This window comes from Bos indicus x Bos taurus, chromosome 16 (assembly GCF_003369695.1).
Source record: "Bos indicus x Bos taurus breed Angus x Brahman F1 hybrid chromosome 16, Bos_hybrid_MaternalHap_v2.0, whole genome shotgun sequence".
Classification (NCBI taxonomy): Eukaryota; Metazoa; Chordata; class Mammalia; order Artiodactyla; family Bovidae; genus Bos; species Bos indicus x Bos taurus.
The window spans coordinates 60,891,627-60,903,927 of record NC_040091.1 but is presented as its reverse complement, the minus strand read 5'-3'; the positions used below and the strand labels follow the sequence as shown (position 1 = coordinate 60,903,927).

The window sequence follows — 12,301 nt, the reverse complement described above, 5'->3', positions numbered from 1 at the left end:
TCAGAAAAAAGAATTAATCCCAGGAATAAACATATTTAGAATGCACTATAGTCATACTTATAGAATCAGTTTTTTCCCCTAAAGATTTTAATTAAAACTATATTATGCTTTATGTACAAAGGTATTCATTATACCTTTGTTTATCAATGAAAAAGTGAAAATATCTAAATAGACAGTTTTCAGATAATGGTTAAGTAAATTATGGTACATTACTTCATGGAATATTACACTGTTCTTTAATGTTTTGGGGACTTCTGCTTTTGGGCATGGTGGTGTAATAGGGACAAGATTTACCCTTTTGTCTAAAACAGGAAGAAAATAAGACACAGTAGTCGAAATAACGATTTTTAGACATTGCACTGAAAGTAGTGTGAAACTTAGGAGAGGAGAGAAAGTAAGGCCTACAATTTCCTCACCTTATTGTTTGGAAGCAATTTCATTGCAGGGAGCGGGGATCCAGAAGAGGTTGGCCACCTTGCAAACTTGAGCAGTAATGAATATACAGGGCCCAATACTAGAGAAGATGTTCTCACATGGAAAGGGAGAGTTCCAGAGATCTACAGAGGGGTCACTCTGGCTGAATACTAATCTGTATATATGTGAGAGGAAACTAACAGGCTGGAGAATGAAGTACAAGAAAGCAGCAAGCTGAACAATTCCTGGATTTGACATATACCTGAGACTCTTCTGTTTCTTATTGGTCAGAGTAGAAAGAAAATGTAATATATGGGGCATATGATAGAGGTCTCTGAAGGATTTCATTTCAGTGCTAGGGCTAAATTAAGCTCTAGATTAAAGGCTGCTCTTCCCTTGCCTTGCTGCTGCTGCTGCTAAGTCGCTTCAGTCATGTCCAACTCTGCTGCTGCTAAGTCGCTTCAGTTGTGTCCAACTCTGTGCGACCCCATAGATGGCAGCTACCAGGCTCCCCCATTCCTGGGGTTCTCTAGGCAAGAATACTGGAGTGGGTTGCCATTTCCTTCTCCAATGCATGAAAATGAAAAGGGAAAGTGAAGTCGCTCAGTCGTGTCTGACTCTTAGCGACCCCATGGACTGCAGCCCACCAGGCTCCTCCGTCCATGGGATTTTCCAGGCAAGAGTGCTGGAGTGGGGTGCCATTGCCTTCTCTGTCCCTTGCCTTAATGAAGCTTAAAAATGAAACTTGATGGAGAAGGGAACGGCAACCCACTCCAGTACTCTTGCCTGGGAAATCCCATGGACAGAGGAACCTGGCAAGCTACAGTCCATGGGGTCCCAAAAGAGTTGGACACAACATAGTGACTAAACAACAACAACAAGAAGGAAACAAATAATCTTACTCAAATACTTCCAGATAATAAAACATTTTCCAACTTGTTCTCTAAAGCAGAATAACTCTCATACCAAACCCTGATGAAGACATTATAGCAAAGAAGCATAGGCCGATCTCTTACATGAATACAGAAACAAAATTCTAAACAAAATATTAGCAAATGAAATCCAGTTTCATGTAAAAATGTATCACAATCAGTTTGTTCCAGGAATACAAGATTGTAATTTATCTTGTAACAGAATAAAGGGGGAAATATCACATACTTGTCTCAAAAAATGTAAGAAAAGAAAGTGAGGAATTCAGTAACTGGTGAGAAAAATATTCATAATCATTGGAATATCAGGAAATTTATTAACCTAATAAGTGTATATACCAAAAATCAATCAATTAACCACTAGCTACAAATATATAGGAAATACACTGAAGGTGAAATATTTAAAGACACTATTGTAAACGAATTTCTTGCTTTCTTTTTTGGATTGTTCATTGTGAGTATACAGAAACAGAACAGGATTTCGTGTGTTTATCATGTAAAAAAAAAAAAAAAAAAAGAAACTTGAAAGGATCAAATTGATTCCATGTAACTGAATTAATGCCCGCACAAAGTCTAACAGAATTTAAAGCAACACAACAGAATCTAGCAAACAAGAGTGCAGAATTTACAATACCTATCTTACATTAAAAGTCTTTCAAGCATGCAAAAGTAGAAGGAAAATGTCCATAAGCAGGAGAAAAGCCTGTCAGTGAAAGCAGACACAGAAAAGATAGAGATGAAAAACAGCAGTTATAAATATAGTCTATATATTCAAGAAAATAGAGGAAACATGAACACAATGGAGAGAGATACGGAAGATACAAAAAGACCCAAATGAATCTTTTAGAGATAAGGATTAATATTTGAATGAAAAATACATTGGAAAGACTTAATAGCCAATTAGACATTGTATAAGAACAGATCAGTGGACATGAAGATGCAGGAAATGAAACATAAAAATGAAGAACAGAGCATAAAAAGACTGAACAAATACAAATATAATTGGAATTCCATAAAGAGAAAGAGTGAGAAAGAGAAGACAGAAAAAAAAATGTAATAAGTAATGGTTGAAAATTTTAAACATTTGATGAAATCATGAACCAGAGCTTTTTAGCCTTACTGACATTTGGGGCCAAGTAATTCTTTGCTCTGGAGGGCTCAGCAATTTGGCTCCTATGTATGAACCCAAAAGAACTGAAAACGGATACTGAAATAGTTGTACACAAATGTTCATAGCACCATAATAGCCAAAAGGTACAAGTAATCCAAATGTCCATCAACTGATAAATGGATATAGAATATATACATATACATTAGAGTCAGCCATAGAAAGGAATAAAATATTGATACATGCTCTAATGTAGATGAGCATCAAAAACATTAAGGGAGGAGGGTTCAGGATGGGGAACACATGTATACCTGTGGTGGATTCATTTTGATATTTGGCAAAACTAATACAATTTGTAAAGTTTAAAAATAAAAAAAACAAAAACATTATGCTGAATTAAAGAAGCCAGGCACAAAAGATCACATATTGTGTGATTCCATTTACATGAAGTATCCAGAGTGGGTCAATGAAGCTGATTGGTGGTTGCCAGGGTTCGGAGGAAGATGAATGAAAGTGATTGCCTAATAGGCTCAACTGGAAATGTTTTGAAACTAAATAGAGGTGATGTTGCACAACATGGTGAATGCATTATACTAAATGCCACAAAATTGTATATATTTTAAAGATTGCATTTATTTTTGGCCACACTGGGCCCTTGTTGTTTGTGTGGGCTTTCTCTAGGTGCAGCAAGTAGGGGCTACTCTGAGTTGCAGTGCGTGGACTTCACATTGTGGTGGCTTCTCGTTGCTCTCTAGTGCTGAGCACAGGCTCTAGGCACATGGGCTTCAGTAGTTAGGCACACAGGCTCAGTAGCTGTGATGCATGGGTTTAGCTCTCCTGTGGCATGTGGAATCTTCCTGGACCAGGGATCGAACCCGTGTCCCCTGCATTGGCAGCTGGATTCTTATCCACTGTACCACCAGGAAAGTCCTCAATTGTATATTTTTAAATGGCTTACTTTATGTTACGTGAATCTCATGTCAATACAAAAAAGAAGAAAAAATAAAGACTTTTGAGACAAATAAAAGCAGAGATAATTCATTGCTGATTGACATGCACTAAAATAAAGGAACTTCCACAGGCAAAAGGAAAAGCATATCAGATAGAAACATTTTTTCATTTTAAAATTTCTTCAGAAGATAATTGAACTTTGAGTTTCAGCTCTGACATTTGAAGAGCTTGGAAATCATCTCTCCTGTCTTCAACAACAACAAAAATATGACCAAACTGCAAATCATAGACTTTCTTAGATTCATCTGAGATTTGAGCTCACAGAGCAAAGTTCCACTCCCCAAATGTTGACAGGTGAATACATAGAATCACACACGACCTGCTTGTTAGGAACAAAAGCTGTTTGAACCATAAATTGGTATGAACCCTTAAATGGTGATTGATGAATTGTTGTAGGCTGAGTGTGGACAAGCTCAAAAGCTAAAAACTTCCAGGGCCTCAGGCTTAGGAGGTGCTAGCCCGCCCCGCTCCAGTGTTCACGGGTTTTTGACCCCCAGGGCCCACCACATTCTTATGGTGAAGATTGGAGAAAAATCTTGTGTTTTCACACAGAGGAGAATATAGTTAACACTGTTGAACTTTATACATAAAAATGGTTAAAAGGGTAACTTGTTTTTATGTTTTTCAAAAACTAGAATTGTTGTTTGAAAAAATGGGCTATCAAACCATGAAAAGACATGAAAGAACTTAAGATGCATATTGCCAGGTGAAAGAAAAGATTACATACTATGTGATTGCAATGATATGATGTTCTAGAAAAGGTAAAACTATGAGGACAGTAAAAAGATCAGTAACTGCCAAGGCTTCAGAGGGAGAGAGGGATGAATAACTGGAGCATAGGAATTTTATGGCAATGAAACTATTCTGAGTGATATTGTAATGTAGATGCATGTCATTATACATTTGTCAGACCCATATACAACAGTAAGTGAGCTCTAATGTAAACTATGGATTTTAACTAATGAAGTGAAAGTCGTTCAGTTGTGTCCAACTCTTTGTGACCCCATGGACTCTACAGTCCATGGAATTCTCCAGGCCAGAATACTGGAGTGGGTTGTCATTTCCTCCTCCAGGGAATCTTCCCAACCGAGGGATCAAACCTAGGTCTCCCACACTGCAGGCGAATTCTTTACCAGAAGAGCACAAGGGGAAGCCCCTTATTATTTTAACTTTTTATTTAACTTATTTTTTTATTTTAACTGATAACAATGTATTAAAATTGACCCATCTTTCATAACAAATGTACTACACTAATGTAAGATGTTAATAATAGGGGAAAGTTGGGGAGAGAGGTATATGGGAACTCTCTGTACCTGCTGCTTATTTTTTTTAAACCTAAAACTATTCTAAAAAGTAAAGGCTATTAACTATGTAAAAAAGAAATATACTAATACAATTATGTAAAGTTTAAAAATAAAATTAAAAAAAAAAGAAATATACTGATCCTTTTCCAATACTATATAATCCCTAATTACTAGTATGTATTTTCACAGCAAATAATTGCCAAGCAAACCATGGGTATCTATTCTAATTTGCCTGCATTAAGAGTTTCAGTGAATGACACAGATAAAAACTGTGATTGTACTGTGAACAACTGTGTGTTTTTGCTTCTAGTCTTGCCCCTAAAATACATTAATTACCTCTAGCAAAGGACATACGGAGAAGGCAATGGCACCCCACTCCAGTACTCTTGCCTGGAAAATCCCATGGACGGAGGAGCCTGGTAGGCTGCAGTCCATGGGGTCGCTAAGAGTCAGACACGACTGAGCGACTTCACTTTCACTTTTCACTTTCATGCATTGGAGAAGGAAATGGCAACCCACTCCAGTGTTCTTGCCTGGAGAATCCCAAGGACAGGGGAGCCTGGTGGGCTGCCGTCTATGGGGTCGCACAGAGTTGGACACGACTGAAGAGACTTAGCAGCAGCAGCAAAGGACATAAACACCTAAGTTCTCTAACATTTTAAGCATACCTTCACCACAGGGGCTTTGCAATAGCTGTTCCCTATTCCTGCAACAGTTTCTGCTAGATAACTGCAGGACTCACTTGTTTACTTCCTTTATGTCTTTATTGAAATGACCTTCTCAGTGAGACCTTCCCAGACCATCTTATTTAAAATTCTAACTATCTTCCCCAAACTAATTTTTTTTTCTATAGCACTCATCACTTTTTAATATTAGAAAACTTTTCAATTTTTTGTCTCACTCAGATATGACACGATTTTGGTGTGTTTAGTTTGTACCCTGCAGCTTTTCTGGATTCATTCATTACATCTAACAGGTTTTTTGGGGGAGGGAGTATGTTTAAGGTATTCTGTATATAAGATCATGAAAGAGATGGGAATACCAGACCACCTGACCTGCCTCTTGAGAAATCTGTATGCAGGTCAGGAAGCAACAGTTAGAACTGGACATGGAACAACAGACTGGTTCCAAATAGGAAAAGGAGTACATCAAGGCTGTATATTGTCACCCTGCTTATTTAACTTATATGCAGAGTACATCATGAGAACAAGCTGGAATCAAGATTGCCAGGAGAAATATCAATAACCTCAGATATGCAGATGACACATCCTTATGGCAGAAAGTGAAGAACTAAAGAGCCTCTTGATGAAAGTGAAAGTGGAGAGTGAAAAAGTTGGCTTAAAGCTCTACATTCAGAAAATTAAGATCATGGCATCCAGTCCCATCACTTCATGGCAAATAGATGGGGAAACAGTGGCTGACCTTATTTTTCTGGCCTCCAGAATCACTACAGATGGTGATTGCAGCCATGAAATTAAAAGACAATTACTCCTTGGAAGGAAAGTTATGACCAACCTAGACAGCATATTAAAAAGCAGAGACATTCCTTTGTCAACAAAGGTCTGTCTAGTCAAGGCTATGGTTTTTCCAGTGGTCATGTATGGATGTGAGAGTTGGACTGTGAAGAAAGCTGAATGCTGAAGAATTGATGCTTTTGAATTGTGGTGTTGGAGAAGACTCTTTTGAGTCCCTTGGACTGCAAGGAGATCCAACCAGTCCATCCTAAAGGAGATCAGTCCTGGCTGTTCATTGGAAGGACTGATGTTGAAGCTGAAACTCCAATATTTTGGCCACCTGATGTGAAGAGCTGACTCATTTGAAAAGACCCTGATGCTGGGAAAGATTGAGGGCAGGAGGAGAAGGGGACGACAGAGGATGAGATGGTTGATGGCATCACCAACTCAATGGACATGGGTTTGGGTGAACTCCGGGAGTTGGTGATGGACAGGGAGGCCTGGCGTGCTGCGGTTCATGGGGTCACAAAGAGTCACGACTGAGAGACTGAACTGAACAGTGTCTTTTACAGAAGAGACATGTTAAATTACACTCTATACGTAATTCTGTCTCTTTTTCCTTTGGTATCCAATTTTCTCATTTCCAATTTTGTTATTCATTTAGCAAGCATCTAAGTTTATGTTTCAACTTCATTCTTCTAATAGAGTATGTATTTAGAATGTAATTGGATTAAATAAATTCTCCCTTTGGATTATACTGTTTTAGTATAAGGGAAAACATTCTCTATCCTGAAAATTCTTTGCAGCATTTATTCTCCAAAAATGATCCTTAGAGAAGAGAGGGAACTAGAATTTGCTTTGTGCTTCTTTTTTTTTTGCCTGCATCAGGCTATTATACTTTATATACTTTATTATTTAATCATGAAGGTAGTTGTTGTTCATGATACTATACTTTTGTTTCTGTCCTAAGTTGATAACTGACACTTTCATCTCCACAATTTCCATCATTTCTTAAAACTTTAGTTCCCCTAATGATGTTAGGAACTGACAGAATACACTGCTTCCAGGATCTTTTTCTCAGTGCTGTGATTCACAGACCAAAAGAAACAAACACATAAAAAAGTAACGCAATAAAGCAAAACCCCTTCTTTAAAGTAAGGGCGGGGCGGGGGGGTGGGGAGGACATGTATAAGGTAACTGTCTATATTTTTCAGAGGCGAAACTATTTTTATAGTCAGATAATAAAAGTATTTAATTTTAACTCTAAGATGATACGTTTGTTCAGAGTTTTAATTTTTGTTAGGTGTCCTGCCTAAAACCTGTAAGTATTGCAAGAGATATGGGCTTTTGAACAGGTTGTAGTTTGATCTTTCAGACAATAATATTACAACATCCAAGTTCATTGCTTCCACATACATGTTTTCAGTTCAGTTCAGTCGCTCAGTCTTGTCCGACTCTTTGCCACCCCATGAACCGCAGCACGCCAGGCCTCCCTGTCCATCACCAACTCCCGGAGTCCATCCAAATCATGTCCATCGAGTCAGTGATGCTATCCAGCCATCTCATCCTCTGTCGTCCCCTTCTCCTCCTGCCCTCAATCTTTCCCAGCATTAGGGTCTTTTCAAATGAGTCAGCTCTCCACATCAGGTGGCCAAAATATTGGCGTTTCAGCTTCAGCATCAGTCCTTCCAATGAACACCCAGAACTGGTCTCCTTTAGGATGGACAGGTTGGGTCTCCTTGCAGTCCAAGGGACTCTTAAGAGTCTTCTCCAACACCACAGTTCAAAAGCATCAATTCCTCTGCACTCAGCTTTCTTTATACATGTTTTGGAAGAATCTTATTTTTAAGTTTATCTTAACTTTCTGCTTTTTGAGAACACAGAGGAACAGAGCCTACTAAAACTTGATTTTGGAAAGTGTTTCCATACATTTACTTTTTTTTTTTTAAGATCTCAACCTCCTTTCTGCTCTCCTTTCTTGCCACCTAAAAATATTTTCTTTATTTTTCATGGTTAAATTTTAACTTTTATTCCAGCTTAGTTTCTTATTTGGGAACTTTCATTTTGTTAATTTAGATATGATTTTCCCGATCACATTCAGGTCTGGTATTTATATTCCATATTTGTTTTCATTTTTCCACACTGAATGCCTGTGTTTTTTTATAGTGGAAATAGCTAACATAATCAGCTAGGGGAATGGCTTTTAGGTGGCTCCAGAAGGCAGCAGTGGAATAACCTTAGCTTGCTAGAGGGTATTCGTTCTGCTGGTGTGATGACCTGAGTGTCCTCTTGCCTTGTGATGCCACCCTAAAATTGTCCTTTAGGGACTTGGACAAATGGTGGATCATCAAATACTTAGTGTTCCTTAGCAGAGTATTATTTTGTAACTGCTGTAAATGCACACTGCTTTAATTCATGTGTCTTTTTTCTACCTCTCTCCCCTTCTCTCCGCTACAGTCACCAGAGAAGAAAGGAAAAGAAGCAAATACGGGTTTTGGTGGGCCAGTTGTTAGTTCTCTGTATCATGAAGAAATCATCAGGTAAATTCTCTTCTTGTCTTTAATAACAGGAGTATGTACATATATGTGTATGTGCATATATGTGTGTGTGTTCATTTAATCCTTAAAACTTTCATTTGAAGAACTTTTTCTTAACATGAAACTGATTTGGTGTTATCTCTAGAAGGATAATAAATGGCAGGAAGTAAATTTTTATGTGTGTCTTTTAAAAAATCTGTGTCTGAATCAGTGTCAAACAATAACCTTTCTCCCACAGAAGTAGCTCATAGGGCAAGGTTTTGTGTCTCAAATCTAAAGCTATGGATTTTGGTTGTTGTTCATATTAGTTTTCCTCAAAATATCATTATTTCTTTTGAATGCTTTAATTTTTGTAGTTTATTTACTCTAGTTTTAAGTTAAAAATCATTTTGGAGTGTAAAATGGCACACTGTGGAGACCAGTAGGGAGGCTCCTCAGAAAATTAAACAAAGAATTACCATATGATCCAGCAATTATTTCTGGTTCTGTAGCCACAAGAATTGAAAACTGAATTTCAAAGATACATTTGCATACCCATGTTCATAGCAGCACTGTTCACAATAGCAAAAGGAAGAAGGCACCTAATTATCCATTGATGATGAATGGATACACAAAATGTGGTATTACAGATAATGCAATATGATTCAGCCTTAAAAAGGAAGGAAAATCTGACACATGCTAGAACGTGGATGAACCTTGAGGTCACTGTGCTGAGTGAAATAAGCCAGTCACAAAAGGATGAATACTGTATGATTCCACTATATGAGGTGTCAAGAGTGGTCAAATTCATAGAATCATGGTTGTCAGGAGCTGGAGGGTGTCAAAAATGTGGAGTTGTTTATTAAATGGGTGTAGAGTTTTAGTTTTACAAGATAAACCTCTGGACACTGGTTGCACAACCATGTCAATACGCTTAACACTACTAAGCTGAACACTTAGAGACGGTAAAGATGATACATTTATGCTGTGTATTTTTTACCAAGATTTAAACATTTTTAAAGGCCATTTTGTATTATTTAACAAAGGTTTCAAATTTTATATATTATGTAGGAAATTTCTTGAACAATCATTTTCTTTAAACACTGTTTAAATCAGGAAAAGGATTTGGTCCTGCCTTAAAGCAGGTGACATATCCTTCTAAGATTGCTGCTTTATAAGCAAAAACACAAAATTGGAACTTCTGATGCTCTTACCCTTTCTGCATTATCTGAACTTTACTTTTCCTACTTATTAACATGAAATAAATGAGCTGTAATTTTCACGTGGAAATTGAGTTTGCCTAAATTGAAGGGAAATATCTATCTTTAGAGAATGAAGAGGAAATTGTACCAAAATTTTATGCTTCACTCTTTCAAAAGAGCTGTTGACATTATTCACCACATAAAGAAGTAACGATAAGAATTCCCAGATAGAAGGAAAGCTATTGATACCCCTATGAATCAAAAACTTTAAATGCTCATAGTTCTGGTTAATGACCAGATTCAAAACTAGGGGTCCTGTCTTGACTGTATTTGCATAGCAAGCACGTTGTTTTTACTTAGACTAAATGTTTATTTGGGATGAGATAGTGGAAGCCTGATGGAGATTTGAGGGGGATAAAGATAACCTTTTAAGAACGTTACTGACCTGGAGTATATTTGCCACCATGATTCCTTTGAGGTACTCTGAGGACACTGAGAAGCCCCTACAACTTTGAAGAAGCACAGTTGAAGAAAACATTTTCAGAGTTTAACGCCTTCTTTCCCTTAACCCTTATAGATTCAGAACATGTTTTGGGGGTTCTTAATGTGTATATTCTGTACTTAGAGCTTCTAAAAAAATGGCATATTATAACCTTAACCCTACTAATCAAAGTTTATTAAATGTTCAAATTAAGTCAGTAAATCCTGAAGAGTCATTTTTCTAGGAGGGATGGTTAGTCATTCTTTCTCTGTGTGAGCATAGTCTTTTGTTCACGCCTTTGTTGTAACATTTATGACATTATGCTGCATTGGATTGTACTTTTAAAAAATTTATCCTTTCTGCTGGACTTTTAGTCTTTGGAGAGCACACATAGTCTTTTATCCATCTGGGTATTCTCAGTAACTGGGGAAGTTCCAAGAACTTAGTAGGTACAGAGTAAAAGTGTCCAGAGCTTGGGAGATATCCACAGCTACTTCCCCCGCAGAGCTGAGAGTCTGGTGACTGTACTCGCACCCATCCTAAAGCGCAGAGCTGCTGGTTTGGTTTCCTGTGACATGCCCATCCTCACCTCTTCTTCTAAAGAAATGTACAGGCCACTTTCCTAGTCAGATAATAAAATGGATATCGTTTCTAAACTTTTTTTTTAATCACTATATTTAACTTTCTAATAATATCAATCACTTATCTGTAAATAGTGATTTTTATTTTGTGTACTGACTTCCTTAAGGGCTCCCAGACTCTAGTATTTTTCAAAATGACACATTGAATACAGTTTCTTTCATAATATCTAGTGACATGACTGATCACAGTAGCTCTGCAGAACAGAAAGCAATCAAATGTACTCCCATTGATGTGAGAGTAGATATATGGGTAATTAGAATATTCCTGCTGCTGCTGCTGCTGCTGCTGCTAAGTCGCTTCAGTCATGTCCAACTCTGTGCAACCCCATAGACGGGTAGCCCACCAGACTCCCCTGTCCCTGGGATTCTCCAGGCAGGAACACTGGAGTGGGTTGCCATTTCCTTCTCCGATGCATGAAAGTGAAAAGTGAAAGTGAAGTTGTTCAGTCGTGTCCCGACTCTTCGCAACCCCATGGATTACAGCCTACCAGGCTCCTCCGTCCATGGGATTTTCTAGGCAAGAGTACTGGAGTGGGGTGCCATATTCCTAAGATAGAGTTAAACTGAACTGGAAAAGTTAACCTACCTGCCTATCCTCTACCTAATTCCTACAGAAGTGACTCTTAGATTTAAGTCAGTATTTAGAATTTTGATCATGAGAAGCAGAGATAAAATAATGTAGCTTTATTTTCAAAAAGTAGAAATTTTAATTCAACTCAGCACACATCTATTATATGAGTATAAATGAGACAAAACATTGTGGGTGTTTGTGCTACTTCTTCATTTTTGAATAGTTGTTTTTGGTATTTTTGGCATCTACATGTGAGTATGTTTAATAAACCTTACTGATTATTTGAGTGAAATATGAACCTCTGTTACTGGCAAAAGTTTTAGTCTGGCCTTATTTCATTGTTATCTAAGTATTAGTCTTTTTATGATAGGATTTAAATCTTTGTATTCTGGAACATATTGTTAAGATACGAAACAGTAAGGAATATGAGTGTGAGAGAGCCATCGAAAGCCTTCCTTTTAATTATAAACAGTAATTTTGTTACTACTACAGCAGATCAGAAATCACAGAAACTAGTCATATTCTGATTTTAGAGAATTTATCCTATAATGTAACAGAATTCCAGTATAACAAAGTAGATTATGATAAAAACTACTATATACTAAAACATTGGGTTACTCCATTAAAGGACTAGAGTAGTCCCTATTGTTTGTTCAGTATAAGAATTTCT

General features: G+C 37.4%; 1 protein-coding gene across 5 annotated transcripts in view; it reads left to right on the top strand.

Moving 5' to 3' along the window:
* The window catches only part of ACBD6 (acyl-CoA binding domain containing 6), a 205,881-nt gene that overhangs the window by 57,663 nt on the left and 135,917 nt on the right, over positions 1 to 12,301 (top strand). For all 5 annotated transcript variants that reach the window (XM_027565486.1, XM_027565485.1, XM_027565488.1 and 2 more), the window contains exon 4: positions 8,678 to 8,760. In XM_027565486.1, the coding sequence (XP_027421287.1) occupies positions 8,678 to 8,760 (83 nt within the window). The remainder of the gene's footprint in view (positions 1 to 8,677; positions 8,761 to 12,301) is intronic.